Source organism: Oxyura jamaicensis, chromosome 1 (genome assembly GCF_011077185.1).
Source record: "Oxyura jamaicensis isolate SHBP4307 breed ruddy duck chromosome 1, BPBGC_Ojam_1.0, whole genome shotgun sequence".
Taxonomy (NCBI): Eukaryota; Metazoa; Chordata; class Aves; order Anseriformes; family Anatidae; genus Oxyura; species Oxyura jamaicensis.
The window spans coordinates 38,370,288-38,388,407 of NC_048893.1; the positions used below are offsets into that span (position 1 = coordinate 38,370,288).

The 18,120-nt window shown below is 40.4% G+C and overlaps 1 protein-coding gene across 1 annotated transcript in view; it reads left to right on the forward strand.

Moving 5' to 3' along the window:
• Positions 1–18,120, forward strand: part of TPH2 (tryptophan hydroxylase 2) — a 52,857-nt gene that overhangs the window by 20,227 nt on the left and 14,510 nt on the right. The window contains exon 8 of the mRNA XM_035314758.1: positions 1,034–1,160. Within this exon, the coding sequence (XP_035170649.1) occupies positions 1,034–1,160 (127 nt within the window). The remainder of the gene's footprint in view (positions 1–1,033; positions 1,161–18,120) is intronic.

Genomic DNA, 18,120 nt, shown 5'->3' on the forward strand with positions numbered 1-18,120 from the left:
AGAATAGAAGGCATTAAATTATATAGAGGGTTGTTTTTCTGTTTATGATTTATCTGAGGTGTCAGGTTCTGTGTCTTTTAGAACAAAAATAGTTTATAAAAGACAAATTGGATGATTTTGGATAGAAGGCAGAAAGCTTGATGTTTTCTCCCTGCCTTTAAAACATTTGTTTACAGCTTAAAAAAAAAGAGAGAAGTGTCTTTGAAGAGACAAAAGCAAAGGAAATGTCAGATCCGATTTTTAAAGTGAACTTTATTACCAACTCCATTATTTTCTGTGAACAAATGCACCAAAACTTTCAGAATTGTTTGAGAGCTTTTGTAGATGATGCATGTGCACTTTTGTTTGTTTGGTGAGTTTTTTTTTTAGACTTATATTTGCACTTTGTTGTGACTAATAATGCACTTACAGGCGTGGACAGCAGTTTTTTTTTTTTTTTTTCTGAAACAAGTTTTGCTTTTTCTGGGATCTGCTTGGTGAGAACTGGACTTCATAATAAAAGTAACTTCTTAATTTCAGCAGGAAGTCGTGGCAAAATGAAAAATTAAACACAAAGATATTTCTGTAAATACTGCCCTAAATTTCCTGAGGCAAGTAGCAAAATGTCTGGTTATGGAGCTGTACCCAGGTGCGGAAGGGGTAATGGAGAAGAAGAGTGTGGGGTTTTGAACTTGATTCATTTGGAGAGAATTGCCAAAAACTGTACATGCGAGACAAGTGGCTTTCCTCTGGGCAGTTTGCTCTTCATGGAATTGAGCCTGGAAGACCTGGCTCATGCTTTACCAGCCTGGATCATGCTTTACCAGTCAGTCCTGAAATGATGGCGAAATCATGGAACAGGTGGTGTTAACCCATGTAATAATAAAACCTGTGTGTTTCTACAGAACCATGCACAAGGAAGATATAGGCTGTAAAAACATGCTTTGTGGTAAGACCTTTCAAGTAGAGGTCAGACCCATGTAAAATGGTTTATGTTAAATTGATTATGGAATTTATTTCTGTAATGACTCTCTTCTCATTTCTATTCCCCCAGGGATACGTGCCATGAACTCTTGGGACATGTGCCTCTACTTGCTGATCCCAAGTTTGCCCAGTTTTCGCAAGAGATAGGACTCGCCTCACTGGGAGCATCTGATGAAGATGTTCAGAAATTAGCCACCGTGAGTCAGTTCATTTTGTGGCATGCTCCCTCTTATCTGTCCTCCTTTTTGGTTGATGAAGTGACATGTATTGTCTTATGAGAGCTGACTGTGTTTTCAGATGACTATGATGTGACAATCACAGAGCTTTAGGTGTTTTTCCATTGTTTTTAATAAGAGCAAAGCTGAACACTCATCTTTAAGTAGTCAGTTTTATTATTTATGTGCAGTAACCATCCAATTTCAAGGGCTAGCTGAGATGGATTTTATCTGCTTTAAGATGCTGAAAACAAGTAAGCAAGGTAATTTGGGAGAGGGGAGGGGGAGAAAACATTTTGGTGCTTGCTCTCAGCTCTACACAGTTAGTTCCTCCACAGGTGGCCACTTTGGCTCTTAGCACTGCTATTTCTGTACTCACTGATCAGTCTTGCAGATGTTCACTGTATTGTAGTGTGATAGATTTTGAGATGATTTTGCATCCTTGTTACTGCTCCTGTTGAAGAACATGTAGTTCCGAAGCCAAGGCTGTGCAGCAGTAGATTTAGACTGAGGTCAAGTACCTCAGCCAGTAGCTGTGAGCTGGATTTTATGTTTCATCAAATGAGCCATGTTCCCACAGAAAGTAAGAACAGAAGAGACTGCATGTTAAAGATGTTAGATGACCATCTAACTGGAACCTTCCTGTCCCTCCGGTGAGGGTTTGCACTGAAGGTCTATGTCAAGTTGCCAGGACTTTCTGTTCCTGCCCGCCTGTCAGCCCTACTGCAGTGCCATTTTCCAAATAGCTCACGTGCTGTCCTTTGCATCATTACATAGATTGGTGACCCCTGGGCTATACTGCTTGCTCAGTTCAGCTGTCCTGTTTTAGCTTGCTGTGTGCCACTTGCTTTTGTGTATCCTGCTATAATGAATGCTGCAAATAATTTCATAAACATTATTGCATTAGAAAACAAATCAATATTTAAATATTTCATCTGACGAAAAATTCTGTGAGATCCAGCAGAAAAATTGGTTACCTTAAAACTTATCCAATGTACTACTGCTTTCCTACATAAGAAGCACAGTGAGGATTTTAATGGTTGGAAGTAACTTGGATCCATTTTTGAAAGCAGATTCAAAAAAGGCTCTGTTAAACTGTCATAGTCTTCATGCACTGGCTTAGCACTGTCTTAGAGTCCCATCTACTGAAAAAGGAGTTTGTTTGTACCCTTTTTTTTCTTTCTCCTGCAGCCCTCCAGATGAAGCCACCAAATTTATTTAATGGAAAAGACCCACTCCCTAATTATATGGGTTTGATTCCCTGCTCCTGTCTGCTTCCTCTCACATGCTTCAGGATGTGTTCCTTGCTTTTCTAATGGCTGTCTACTGAGAAGAAATGGTTGTTCATATGGAGGACTCATGAAAGTTGTGTGTCTATATGCAAATTTGCTAGGAAGGGACTTGGTAGGAAGCAGACCTACCTTGTCATGACTTGCAGCCTCAAGAGAAACTATCTAACTGGCTATTTCTGCAGGTATTTTGAGAAAAGTAGTGTATCCAAGTCTTTCACCCCATAATAACTTCAGATGGCATGGGCCTGTTGCAAAGGACAAGGTTGAGACTAATCTGTTTGGGAGAGATATTAATTCAAAATGACCTCTGAATATTATATAAATGCTTTTACTCTCCCCCCTTCCAGAAATTCCCAGTTATGACTGACTGTGTCATCTGAACAATGAACTGCTCCTGAATCACAAAGCCAAAAATAAAAGAAGACAGCTGAGTCACTTTCCCTTATCACACTGAGAATTTGATATCTGAGTCAAAGTTGATTTCTCCTCCCATGCTGGAAATAGCTCTTTCAGGTGGAAGAGGCATTTAGAAAGAGCCTTATGGTAACCCAGGTGTTGTTGTTTTTTGTAGAAGCACAATGAAGGGCTATACTCCCCGGGGGCAGGTGCTTGACAAATACAGAGACATTACTTGTCCTAAAATTTGCAATGTAAACAGAGTCAGTTTGAGAGCAAGTAGAAAGAATATCTCTCAGCAGAGAGGGTGAGGAGGCCAAGAAATGCATTTAGTTGTGCACCAAATGTCACCTGATGTGCTGTTAACTGACTTTTGCAATATTCCGTCCCATTTCCATCCCAGATTTAAAAAAAAAAAAAAAGCCAACAAAAACCAGCAAGCTGAAAAATGCCAGCCAAGAGTCTTAACACAGAAAAACAGTGCAGGTTCCAGCTAGGCAACTTCAAGGTAAATAGAGAAACAAATGAATGGAGGGAGAACATGCATATTAATGAGCTTGAAGCAATATGCTCAAGGCAAGCTTGCCATTATCATGACCTGTTTCAAAAGATAGTGACATTAACAGCTGAGCCCTTACGGGGAGGACAATGGCTTTAGGAAGAGAGGAAAACGCCTCTTAGGAATTCAGACCAGAAAGGGAAGAATTATTACAGGTGATTTGCTAATCTTCCGCTCCAGTCTGCTCTCAAAAGCCACCCTGTATCTGCCTTGATAGATCTGCTCTTTGTGTGCCATCAGTCCTGTGCTGCGAAGGGAACCTGCCGATAGTTCTGTCCCTGCAGAGCTGACACGGTGGATGGGGAGCATGCAGGGGTCTGGTCCACATGCAGACCAGAATGGTTTGCCAAATGGCAATTAGTCACCCCTGTGCAATCCTATTGAGGACACAGATTAGATGGGAGAGCTTGCAGAGGTGCTGGCCAGCTGCAGGGGAAGGACGGCTGCAGGGGAAGAGGGCTGAAAAGGGAGGGATGTGAGTTTACCTCTGCCTCCGGTTTAGGTCTGGTAGTCAGGCTGGGGCAAGGGGGAAGAGGTGGCTGCTGCTCCTTTTTAAAGTTAAGCACTCTTACCCTGAGAAATGGCATATTGAAAGAGCCAAAAGACCGTTTTAGCAGTGCTTTTAGAGAGATGCAGTTCCCTTTACAATTTTTTAGGGCAGTAAGAAAAAAAAATACAAGTGAATGTGAGACAGATTACTGCAAGAAGGCAAAATATTTCCACAATCCACTTTTTTTTTTTTTTTTTGCTTGTCCTGTGGTACAAAGCAGTTAGTAGTTGAGGAAATATAATATTGGCCATGTTTGCCTGGGTACTAATTATGATCATCATAACTAATGTCTTGAGCTACTGTGTATGACTTTGTAAAAAATGGTTTTGAGTTGATTTTTCAAGCGTGCTTGGTCTTTCAATTTTCACATAGTACTAATAAACAAAGACTGTCTTTTCTGCTTACCTATCAAACTATATGCTGGAGGGAGGACTTGGCATGAGGTGTTTCAACTAATTTATGTAATATATCATTTACAACACATTTAACAGCACATAATGCAAGGTTTTGTCAGGAAAATTGTGCAAAAATACACCTCAGTTTATATTTCAATATTATCTTGTAATTTGTGGACTTGGGAGCCTGAGAGCAGCTGTCTTTGTAAAAAGCTGCAAGCTGATAAGCAGGATTCTCTGTCTTGCTGGTGGCAGGAATGACTCCCAACTCCTGCTGAGCTCTTTCAGCATAGCTCAGGTTGCCCTTTGCAAGGCAGCAAGTAGTGGACATGTGAGTGGGGATTCAGAAATTGAAGCAAATTGGTGGTGATTCAGAAAAGAGGAGGTTAGGGCAGTATCTGTGGTTTGTATGTGGTTTACTGTGAAATCTTTCCATCCAAAAATTTGTCCATTATGGACTGATTAGCCCTAGTAAGGTATTTTTTATTTTATTTTATATTTTTCCCCCAATAGTTTCTTACTATAAGGTACATCTAAACCTTCAGCTCTCCAAAACTGAAAAATTGTTGCCTTTTCATTTTTTTTTAGCAATAATTTTTCCCCAGTGTTTTCGTAGTATGGGGCAGCAGAAATCAAGCAATTTCTCTTGGTTTTGCTAGTCTTTATGCAGAAAATCACAATAGTGAATTGCTTCCTCATTTGGAGGAATTGTGTGTGCTGAGGTTTTGTGAATATATTTCAAGGTTGTTATGAATCTGAATGCTTTACCTTGCCACCTTGCCTGGATAATGACTGAGGCCAATGGTGTATTTCTACTGATGACCTTAATTTATCTGTGTGTGAATCACATACAAAATATTTTAGACATATATGCTGGGATTAAAAAAAAAGTTCAGAACATCCTATCTGGCAGAAGTCAATGGCAATTCATGTGAGCTTACTTGCGTGTCTTCCCTGAGGATCTCTGCTGTCTGGTATTGTTGGCTTCATTCTATTCTTCTCCTACACTGAACAACTGGCACATGATTCAGGACAATTACACATTATGTTTTGAATCATTCAGGTCAGAAAAGACCTCTAAGTTCATCTAGTCCAACCTTTAAACTAGCACTGAAGTCCGCCGCTAAACCATGCTACTAAATTGTACATCTGCACTTTTCTTGAAGGGATGGTGACTCCACCACTTCCCTGGGCAGCCTGTTCCAGTGCTGCACAACCCTTTCAGTAAAGAATTTTCTCCTATTCCAACCTAAACCTCCCCTGGCACAACTTGAGATCATTTCTCCACATCTTATCACTTGGTGCTTGGGACAGGAGTCCAATCCCCACCTTGCCATAGATAAGGTCTCCCCTGAGCCTTCTTTTTTCTAGGCTGAACAACCCCAGTTCTCTCAGCCACTCCTTGTAAGACTTCCTTCCTGGACCCTTCACCTGAGGGGGAGATGACCAGAATGGAAGAAACAGGAGCATTGCAGATAAAGGCTGAGTTGCATTTGCTGACTTTGTGTAGATGCAGCATTTGTGGTCATACTAGACAGCACAAACTGTTGTGATCTCTCATCATCAAAACAACAGATTAGGTTTCCCAGAGGGGCTATCGATAGTGTTAGGCTGTAAGTACAGCTTGTGAACTGGGTAACTGCCTTCCTCCATGAATGAACAAATGGTGCAGAGAAGAAAACTATGAAAATAGTTGAGATTTTGAACATTCCCACTGTGCATCTGGAAAACCAAGGTTTCTTGAATGTTTCTCATTTATACTTTCAAAATGATAGGCAGCAAACTAACCACTGTGCTAGTCTGTGATCAGATCCCCTGCTGAAGCTGTTCTGCCATATAAAAATAATTATGTATTGGCCACCTGAAACCTGCTATTATAGCCCAAGAGCTATGGCATTCACTGATCATATTGAAGTTTAACATTCAAATCTCTGCTCGGTCTTTTTTCCGTATCCCAAATGTATGCCATAATTGTGTGACGAATGCCAGGAGTGAGCAGAGTGAGTACCCTAAGTCCACTGGAGGCATAATGGAGTTTCTTGCAAAGGAGTTGCTTCCAGCTGCACCTGTAGTTAATTAAAGAGCTGCAGCATGAAGAGCTGGGTGTGATGAATATGATTTAAAAACTGCTGAAGTAAATTTTGACAGACTTACGGGAGACATGAAACAACTCTGACTGGGGATGCATGTCACTTAGAGAAGAGGAACCAATTCCCAGTGTAAAACCTGGGATTGTAAAGCTGAAATATATACAAAGGAAAGCTGCAACTAGACATTGTCCTGCCACACATCATGAGACTGAAAATGTTGTCATCCATATTGCTCATCAGTTGAGAAGTGTAAGAATATGGTGTGGGCTATGTCTGTTCCTGACTTTGACCAGGCAAAAACACCTACATATATTACATATACATGTATTTGGAAATTTCTCAAATGTAAAATCTGAAGCTGATACAAAAACAGAAGACAAAGCTGATGAGACCTTGTGGTCTTAATCGTTACAAAGCCATACAGGTCTGTCTGAATCAGGAGAGGAGGCTGATGTACTGATGGATTACTCTCTTTGATTGGTGAGGTGGTGCTGAGCCCACAGACTGCAGCTCTGAAAGCATGCCCTAATCTCTGGTTTTGTTCTCCATAATATTTTGAAGGAATTAATAACAGATAATAGTTTTAAGGACTTGTTTTAAGGGGTAGTTGATAAACTATTCGAAGCACTGATGTCAAGTCTGCGTGTGTAATCAAATAGGTGATCAGAAAAGATAGTATAGGACATTTATCACGGAACCAGATTAAAAGGGGAAAATTGTAGATTCCAGAGATCAGTGTTTAATATTATAGAATACTGCAATGTTCCCTTGCAGTGCATTTTCATTGTCATCACATCACAGATGCATGGCACAAGAACAAAATCTCAGCAGCAATATCTAACTAGCTTTGTATCTCAAAAACAAATGGCTCTGTACTACATAAAAATAAGCTGGCACTCCAGAGAAGTTGCTACAGGGAGAATTTGAAGAGTTGATGAAACAGGAGCAACCCCTGTGTGTTTTCTGCAGGAACTGTGACAGTCTGTTGAAGTCTTTGTTCTGGGTTTGGACAGCCTATTGCCAGCTTTGGGTCTGTAAAGGCTGCTGTACCGGTCAGCCCACAGGCCAGTGCCTTGTTCCCAAGGGCAGTCCTGAGCAGCTGCTTAGAAAGGGTAAGGAGGGGACGAGCATGCCTGATTCCTTTTGAATGTCTTCCAGCTTTCTGACACTCAGGGACTCTTAAGCCAAATGTGGTTTCTGTGCATTTAATTTTCCTGAATGGATATCTGTTCAATGACAGCTGTCTGTATTTGAAGACATGTAGATTTTCAGTTCGCGCAATACCTTCTGCAGAGAGCTCTGTGACTCAACTCTTCCCTGTCTGGTGAACTATTCCCTCAGATGTTTCTAACCTGATTCTTACTAGCTCTTTTGATGCCACATGGTTTTGTATTTGAAGAGAAAATGGTCAAATCATCCCTATACGCTTTCTCTTTGCCATCATGACTTCACAGAATTGCATCATGCTTTCCCTTAGTTGTCTCCTTATGTGCAATGAAAAGCAGTAGTTTTAGTTATTTGCCATGTGGAAGATGCTCTGTAACTACGTGCATGCTATTTCTTCCCTGAACCTCTTCCACTCTTCTGGCTAGAACTGGAAAAGAAAAGGAAGAGAGGGGGCATCTGAATCATCATGCTGTGCAATGGGGTAAATGAACAGTTCCAGCCCTAATGCCAGTTTTGGTTAAGAACAGTGCTATAGTGTTAAGCCAGTTTTGAATGTTCTTGCTACAAAAGTTAGAACCCATATATTTTAAAGACCTTTTGTATGGCAGGAAAAGCGGACCTAGTAGCTGACATGGTTTGCTGTTTGGGGATGAGAGAAATGGGCTGCATCCAGGTGCAGGAGGGGAGTAGGAATCAGTGGATCCATCTTTACCAACCAGCATCACCATTCAAGCACGTGAGTTCCTACAGTTTCTGATCAGAAGAAGGTACAAAAGGGCATTTCTGCTACTGCAAGTTCTGTGATGGGATGGGAGAAATAATTTAGATGATGGAGAAATCATGTCAGCCATGGCAACGAAGGTGGGGAGCTGGACCGCTGCTATTGGAATTTCTTTTTTTGCTTTTGATTTATAGAGAGTGGCATAAAATACCGGTTTGCAAAATATTTTATAAACAAACTTCCTGTTTTGTGTAGTTTCTAGGCTAGGTCACAGGATGGGCTACATCTGGAAATGGAACATTTCATGCTTTGTATGTTATTACTTAAATTTAAGAACAAGAAGGATAGTTCATCTGTTGTTATGAGGGTACACAGGGTGAACCTGTGCTGCATTCTAGCAGTTGCTTGGGTGATTGACCTGCCTTTTGAGAGGATCTCAAGTTGCCCTACCAAGCAGAATTTTGTACCCGCAAGTAACTTGACATAATGTTGTTTAATAACATGTTTGTGTGTTTGTGTACTTGGGTCCAGTCCTGTAATGAGGAAGATAAATGCAAGAGAGGACTAATTTGACTTAACTGGGAGCAGGGAAAGAATTAGAAATTGTTGTGGAAATAATATAACTCCTTTTAGACAGGATGCGGTTTATGAAGATCAAGCACTAAGCAGTTAGAAACGCTGAAGAGAAAGCCTCCAATAAAATAACAAACTATAGCCAGACACTGGATTTGTTTTTATTTCTTGTAGGATTATATTTACAAAAGTGGTTAGACCATGATCTGCAAGGTTACTGAACTGCAAATGCAAATTTACATGCACACAAGTAATACATTTTGACACAAAGGTTAACAAGAGAATGGTGCACATTTCACACAGCACTGGCTTGCTAATTACATTTGTTTATTTTCAGAAGCAACTTCATTTTCATTAAGAAATTGCAGATTCTGCAATAGTAATCTCTGCTGGTGCTTCAATAGCTCATACTGAATGTGTGCTCTGCTACTACAGTGATGAAAATGATCCTCAAAAAACAGCTTGGGAAGAATTTGTAGAGTTTAGGAATGCACACAAATAGCAGAGGTCTTCAGTGCTGCATCCAGGTGAGATGGGTTGTGGAATAGGTGGAAGCCATCGATGAATATGGATGGTGGTTTTTTTCATATTTTTTTTTCTCTTTTGACCTAGAGTAGGAAATATATTAACAAAAGGGCATAAAGGAGAGGTTATTACACAAAATGAAACCGGGACAAATTGTTGCTTCCAATGAGCAGCAATTGCACAAGTGTTTTGGGTAATAACTACTAGCAAAGCACATAACTTACAGAATGAATATTTAAAGAAAATGGGGGGAAAAAAAAGCATCAGAGGAAAGAGGATTGTGGGGAAATGAAGGAGTCCAGCACATGGTAACTAATTTCAGCCGTGTGTAGGTGTCACTTAGGACCGAGGGATTGTCTGTGCTGAGTGCCCAGATGGGTGAGTTAGTGTTACCCATGCTTTTCATGGAGCCAGAGCAGCTGAGGAGTGCTGTGGAAAAAAGTTTGGGTGACTGCTTGTGGGGCTGGCCCTACTCAGTCCTGCTGGGAGGAGCCCCATGAATGCAGCTGCCTGGTTACCTGGCTAGGATCTGAATGCTGTTGGGGTGGGCCAGCTCCAGCTTCCCCTTGCTCAAGCGTCTCAGCACCCTGCTGCACTGTGGAGTGTAACCGTAGCTGCAGCCCTGCACACCCAGCCCTCCTCTCGAGGATTTGTGGGACCATCTGGAGAAGAAAGCCAGGAGATTCTGCTTTCAGGCAGAAATCAAACTAATTATGTGTAATGAGCAAAGTCCTCAAACCATACACTTGTCTTTTAGCTTGTCTGGAGTACTTCAGTAAATGATTTTGCTTCCGGAAGGACACTGATACTTGTAGCAACTATCTATAACCCAAATACCATAATTTTATGGAAACAGTCTAAAAAATCATGTTTGTGCAGAGCTGAAAAGATCCTAATTTAATATTCAAAACTGTGCTAATCTGAATTGTTTTAAATACAGGCTTGAGGACTAAGCATATCACATATATTCATTCTAGTTCTCTCAACAAGCATTTTTCTGAGTAGTTTCTTTGTGTGCTCAGAGAAAAGTAGGGAAGTAAGACAAAATATGTCTGGTACCCATAAGGAGCTAACTATGCCTAGGGCTCAATTACTTGGTGCTACAGCTCTTGAAGTGGTTCTTGTGCCTGTTGTCATCTTTCTATCAAATGGCAACAGAGAGTTGCATAGAGTATGATCTCATACATTTTTAATTCAGATATTTTTGGGTGATCTGACAATGTTGTTGTAAGTATTTCTTAATTACAGGGCCAGTCCTGACACCTCAGAAAGCCAAGGATAGGTTTGCCATTGTTTCCAAAGAGTTAAGGCAGGGTTTAGCCCAAAGACCTACATGGAAATGTAGGTCTCCTTGAAAGTCAGTATGGTTGTACACATGCAAATGGAGGTAGGACTTGCTGCTGTTAGATTAACAGATTTTGGCAAGCAAAAGATTAACGTTACTCAGAATATGGGCTTCTGCAGGCAAAAAATAAAGAGAGCACATGGTTTTACAGTCATGCATGTCTCTGTCAAAGGCAAGTGCAAGTGGCAGGGCATGCCTCAGATTCACTTAGGTGCTTCTTAGGGCTGGTAGGGTGGCTTCTTAGGCTTCAGGTGGTATTGTATAAAGGGGTTTTTTTTGTGGATGATTTGGGGAAGTTAAAGCAAATAATCTAAACCTCAGGGTGCTGTTCAAGCCAAAAAAACGTCTGCAGAGAAGGGCCTTGTATCTGATAATTGTGGTTGTTTTGGTTTGATTCCAGCTGTGCCTGGCGGTGTCGTAGGCAAAGCGACCAGAGCAGCACCACGACGGTGCTGCTCCAGGTAGTTCCCTGTCCCAGTCAGGCTGTTTCTTTGGTTCAAGCTCAGTTTCAGACTTTTTTTTTTTTTTTTTTTTGCTTCAGTTTGTATCTGTAGGCATTGTATTTTCTGTATTTTATAGAGAACTTTCTGCAAATCGTCATCACGGCATTGATCAAATATGGTACCCACTAACAGTGCTAGATAAAACAGTTTGATCTCCGAGCTTTTTAAAAAAATGCTGGAAAGACTGCTTGCTCCCAGGTTAGCCTTTTTTCCCATAAAACATATTGCTTTTTTTTAAAGGTTTTTGTTCCCTCTCTTGAATCAGTAGGCCACAATTGTTACAACTGTATAATTTGACTGTATAAATAGTTAACATTATAGCTTACACCACATTCTACATTTCTAGCATGTAAACACCTTTATAGGATTAATTTTTCAACTCTCAAGAAACATATTAACTTATGTCATATGTCTGCAATTAATTCAGTACATATATGAGAGCAGAAACCTTGCACATGAGTGAGAGCCTGGTCGTTACTGATTGTTTCAGTGACCTTTATGTTTGGTAAGTCACTTCTAGACCAGAGCTGCTGTAAACTGCCAGGGCTTTTGTCTGTACAGGGAAGAGCTGCAATTTGTGCTCACAAATACTTGCTTAGTATACCTTTTTTCCACCTTGCTGAATGCATATTCATATAATTTGCTGTGTATTTACAGATTTCTGGCAGGTAACCCAGTGGTGACTCACTTGACTAATCTGTAGTTATGACAGATTCTTTTTACATGCCCTCACAGCCTAAAATCAGTGAGAGACAAGGAGATACTCAACTGTACTTGAAAAAGATTTTGTTTGAGGCTGTGAAAGCTGTCTCCAGTTTGGATATATTTTTAGTGGCAAAATTAATAGATATTTAAAATTCCCTGAGCTACTTTTCTTCTTTGATCCATCTGTCAGCTTGACATGAATAGAACTTGCACTTGTGCTGATGCCTACTATTTTTTTTACATTTTTATTTATTTATTTATTTATTTTGTGCAAGGCAGGTTAAGCAAATACATTAAGAGCCAGAAAAGCTTTTGGGAGTCCCCTTGCATTTATGTGTTTAAAAGAACACTGGGTTTAAATGCAGTGTTGCTGTTGGAAACTGTGATGTTTGAAAACAGATTTTAGCTATCTGGTTATTAAATCAGTTTTCAGTAAATAGACACAAGCATTTATTTATTTTTAAGTTTAGAAAATTAGCGTGTGTGCTGTTATTTTTGGAATGAAGTCCTCCTTTTTTTTTCCTTCTCCTTACAAATAAATATTTAAGTGGATATGACTGCCAAGAAATAGTGCATTTTTCCTTGAAATAAACATTTGAAAAATGCATTGGCCAGTTGTCACCATCTCTTCAGTTTGTTTCAGCACCCCCCAATTCTAGAGCTTGCCCAAGTTCTGAGATCTTTCCAGCCCCGGGAGACCACTCTGCTTTCTGGAGATATTATTTCTCCTCATTAGCAGATACATTAGGACTTCTGCTGTTGATCATGTACTTAAGAACCTCATATCCCTCCTCAGCTAAAATGTCATGGGACGCACTCAGCAGGTTCAGAGAGTCTGCATCACTCCCTGCAGTGCAATTGCCATACACAGTAATTGGTCTGGCAATTAGGTGGGACTCAGCCTGCTCCAGAGAATGGCATCCTGAGAAACACATGTGCCTGGTGCCTTTCCCAGGGGAACGCCAAGGCTCTGTCTCTGGGCTGGCCAAGGATTGCTGTTAAAGAGGCCTTGCAGCCTGCAGTAACTCATTCTGACAGGGGACTGACATAGGGCAGTGATTCAATAAGCTCTCTGTTTATAAAATGAGGACTGCCCAGACTGTGATTTGTTGCTCCAGCTTTGCTTCTCACGAATCCATGGATTTATCTTGCCAGTTTATCAAAAGCTTCTCTTAGGAAGAGTGGAAGAGGCTGTGGTGCCAGTCTTCTCCTTCTACAGTCTGCTTATAGCACTCTACTATGCAAAAAAAGATGGATTAGGCCTCCACAATCCAAAGAGGCCTTGTTGATAATTCAGGGAGCATTACAACTTTACACCTTCAGTTCCGAGTCTCCTTCTGAGAATGCTTGCTGGGTGTGGGAGATTTTCTTTTAGAGAGGGGAAACCATGTTGGACCAGTGCTGAGGTCCATGGGTAGTTGCAGGAAAATGGTCTTGGAGGCTGGGGAAGGCTTTTGTGGAGATGCTTGCTCCGAATGTCAGATGAGGAGGTGCATCTGAGATTGTTCGTGCCTCATCTCTGGAGGTTCTAAGCAATGCAGTTCAGAACTGGGGCACCAGTCCTCAGGTTGATGACTTCCTATAAAACGGGGTTGTTGGCAGGTGAAGGACGTCTCAATGACCTCTTGTACGTGTATTTGTTCCAAATTCTGCTAGCCTGTCACTCAGTCCCTGGCACCTTTCTAGCAAAGGTCCAGGTTGCAGTACGATCCAGAACACTGAGGGAGCGCTTCCAGGGTGCCAGCCCTTGCCTGTAACAAGGCATAAAATTGGCAGTGTTCTTACTTTGCTTTTGTTAATGCAAAGTCCTCATTGGAAAGAATAGCAGCACAAGATCTGGAAAACAGGGATGTCAGAGCCCTAAAGACAGTCTCTGCTAGCAGCCCATGAATCCTTGAAGATCCTGATGGATCAGGTGTGTCTCATGAAGCAGTGCAGGCTGAAGACTATGGGTGGGCAGTAGTGACATATGTTGACCCAACCTTTTTTTTTTTATTATTATTTTTTGAAAATTCAAAGAACCGTATTTCTTGGAGACCAGCAAACATGTTGAAAGACCTGATTGTGCCTCTTGAGCTAACTGCATGAAAGGTCTCGACAGCTGAAATTTGAAGCAACAGCTTGAAAAAGAAAGAGGAAAATATTCATGTCAGCTACTGTAGGGAGCACTGAACATGAATTCACATTACATATTGTAAAATAAATTGGAAAGGGAATGGTTCATTATTGCACATCATTTGTTCTTAATAACTCCATATGAAATTAATAAAGCTTTGAAACCTCAGGTTTTAGAAGTTCTTCAAGATAAGAGTCAAATGAAAAGCAAGGAGAAATAGGAAGGGTAAAGCATTAGGGCTTCAATGCCTTATGTTTAACAAATGATCTAAGCAGCAGTTCATAGTTTCAATGGTTTCATCTCCTTAGCTACATACTAAGCTTCAGCACTATTAGTTAATTACATTGGAGAAATTAGGAATTATTCTTCTGACAGTGTTAAGCAAGTTGAGGTGAGTGTGCTTTTGGCTGCCTTGACAGGAAATGTCAGACCGTGAATGCAGAAACTCTTTTCGCTCAAGTGTTGAGGTGCTTGGTTCCGCAGCTCTGAGTCTCCAAGGTTTTTGACTGAGATAAAATGAGAGAGGTGGACAAATACCTCAGCACAGAGCAAGCCTCAGTTCAGATTACTTAGGAGTAATTCACACATGGAGTGGGATATCCAATGGCTCCAGCTCTGTGGGAAGTAGTTTTTTTGGAGCAGCAGCAGTGGAAAGATCCCAGAAGGGCTTCATCCTCCTTTCTCTCATCCCACTCTTCAGAGTAGCAGAAAGGCCTCCTATATCTGAGAATGGACAGTGGGACACATTCTCTCAAGAGACACATTCTCTCAAGGGACACATTCTCTCAAGAGGTGTTAGTAAGTCCTCCGGGTCTTATTCCAGAAGACGGACTGCATCTGCAGGTGGGCATCCACCGTACCCATTTTCTTACCTTGGGTGAGCTCTCTTGCGTTGGGTAGTATAGAGTTACCTCCTTACTGATGCCACTGGAGTGCTCTGTTGGTTGTGCTGCAGTTTCTGCTTTACAAGCTCAGGATTATAATTTTATTTTGGTCACCATTATGAGATTTTCTCCAGAAACTCCTGAAAAAAGAAACATATTTCAAAGTATTCGCAAGAGGTTAAGACCCACAATGCTAACTTTAGTGCATGCTTTCTCTGAAGGTGTCAAGCCACTGCATTAGAGGAATTTGCATGTAGTGATGCTGTGTGCTGTGGCTGTCAACAGAAATGTGAAAGCTGGTGTGCTTCTAATCCAGAGTGCTCTAATGAGCATCACCACATCTACTCAAACTTCTGTTTATAAAAAGATTGTTCCAAACATTCACCCTTAGTGAAAGGTCTGAATGCAAAGCAGTCAGATGAGGGGAAAAAGGAAAATATTGTTAAATAGACACGCTTTGAAATCCCTGAAGGAAACCTCATTTCAGTGAGCCTAAGTACATTTCAAAGTGGCAGACTAAACAAAATACTTCAAGAAGGTAACTCTGAAAAATTAAACTTTTTTTTCTTATTTAGAAATGCTGTTGGTTGTGAATAGGGTCACTCCCTTTCCTGGAGGTAGACGAATCATCTATAATGAAAGACTTATCCATTGAATTTTTCTTCTTTTCTTCTTTTGATCTATTCACAAGCTCATCATGAGATTTATTTGTTGTTCAAAAATCTCCCTGCATTTTTATGCAATGCTGTTCCCACATGAATAGCTGTCAAATAGCTGGTATTGCTTGATGTTTGGATGCCAACGTTGGGCTGTACTGGCTAGTTGCCTGGGTTACCTGTGTTGTATCTGTCTGTTTCTTGTAGTGGAGCATTCCTGACACTACTTAACAGGCTGCAAATTTTGAATAATTCAGTCAAATGTGGAATGCTAGCTTATTATTATTATTGGTGGCTATTGATACCTTGGAGACTGGAAAAATAAGCAAGAACTCACAAATTTGTTTGTGCTAGCTCTGAAAGAAGAAAGCAAGCAGAAACGAGCCACAGATGGCTTTGAATCAACATTTGCATTCAATCTGAGCAACTTTTACAGAGGGAAGAAAACACCTGTATTTCATTAATTCTTAGGATTAATTTCTAACAGGGATTTTTGAAAGTCTTTCAGTCATATATAACTATCCTCTTACAAGATAATTACAGCTATGTGAGAGATTTAATCTCTAGGTGAGTAATTTTAAAGCTAAAGCTAAAGGTCTTCTCTTCTAAAGAAAAAGGAATTAATCTTTGCAAATTATTGAATATATTACACATGTTGGAATTAAGAGTAGTCAATTCAAATATCTTTTGAAATCATAAATCTAGTAGAAAGAATGTAAAGATTTTTCCTTAAGGATATTTATTTGCCACTGGTCTTGCAAGTATTTACGTACACTAGTATTTGTATTATCTTCATTGCAACTAATTAAATCTATACTTAACACATAAGTGATTATTTCAGGTGCTGCATGTCAGCTTGGGGCTGTATCCCCATCCCATTAGCAGTTCTTGAAGTGGTGAATATCCTTGTCCATATGACGTGCTTGCAGTCATGCAATTACTCAGTCCTTCCTTCTTGCCCCTTGTGACAAGGAGTGCAAGTGAATCAGCTCTTGACCATGGCTGGTGTTCCCAGTGCTCATCCTGAGAACATCTTTTTAGAGAACAGATAAAACCTCATTATTCATCATACTGAAAATTACCAAGTGAACACAAATATCAGTCTCTCAGCTATACCATAAGGAACATATGTGAAATGGAATGGCATGAAGGGTTGTTTTAATGAACAAGACAGATTTTGAAGTACTGAGTCTGTGGCATTAACACCCAACAGTGTGCACAAGCTCTTTGTGCAGGTCCCAGGAGGGAGATTCCCAAATGCAAACTGATGTTGAGGAATGATTTGAAAAATCTTCAAAATCAGTCAGATGTGGAGAGTTGCGATTACCGGAACTCTTTTCTACCTTTGCAAATTTTTATATAAACTTGAATATAAATATATATATGTTAGCTGTCATATCTGTAACTGAACCTTTTCTTGTTTTGGTAGTCCAGATTATAATGCAGGACAGTGCATGAACGTGAAGAATAGACATTGTGTTTTCCATGGAGAGCAAGCTTGGAGCTTGCCAGGGCACGATCTGTTCTGTCTTTCCTGTCAATTGTAGATGTCTGGAGAATGGTGTAGGTCTAAAGACTACAGTGGTGATATTTTCCTGGTACGCTGCTGTAGGTGGCAGTGACCATTGGTTCATGGATTTTGAAGGAAGGGACCTGCTGTATTAGTGCGTAAACTTAATGGGTTTTTCTTCCATGGATCTATTTATGCATTTTTGAACCCACACGTAGATAGCGTTTTGTGAGCATGACTGTAAATTATCATTCATATACTTCAGTTAAAGTAGAGACATAAAATAATATCCCACACTGCATCAACCTCCTGGTACAGTTTTCATCGTGACATTGGTGTCTCTTGGCTTAAAAACATATTTTTAATCCTTCATTTGGTGCTGTGATTTTTTCATCTTTGGTCATCTGGGTTCCAGAAAGGCATTTTAGTGGAGGGCTTTTCAAGAATTACAGAATTTATACAAGATAGGAAGACATCTTTGCTGCTGCTTTGTGTCATCCTGCTGTTCTTGTTGCAGTTTGCAATGGTTATTTTGGCAGGAAGCTGCTATCTTCCTGCTTTAAATATTAAACTTCCTTCTTCCTTGACTTGTGTTTTACATTTTGATTTGCTGTCCATGGATGTGAATGCTATTGTTCCTGTTGATCTCAGCATGAATTCATATCACTGCTTAAGAAGACCAGTTCCTGTGCTAGCCGAGAGCTTCCGTGGAGTGTTAAGCAATGCCATTCTCATTGCTGCTGTAAATGTGAACGGAAAGACTTGTGAATGGAAACACCAGCAGTGTTCTCCTATAAAAGAATAATCTTTTTATAAGAATGAGAAGGGAGATGAATAGAAGGAGGAAGAGAGAAGAGTACTTGAAAGAGACTAGTGTGGAAAAAGCCAACATAATCTGTTGTATTTAGCGTAATTCTGGAGCTTCTTAGTGGCCACCAAATATTTGTTTCTTTAC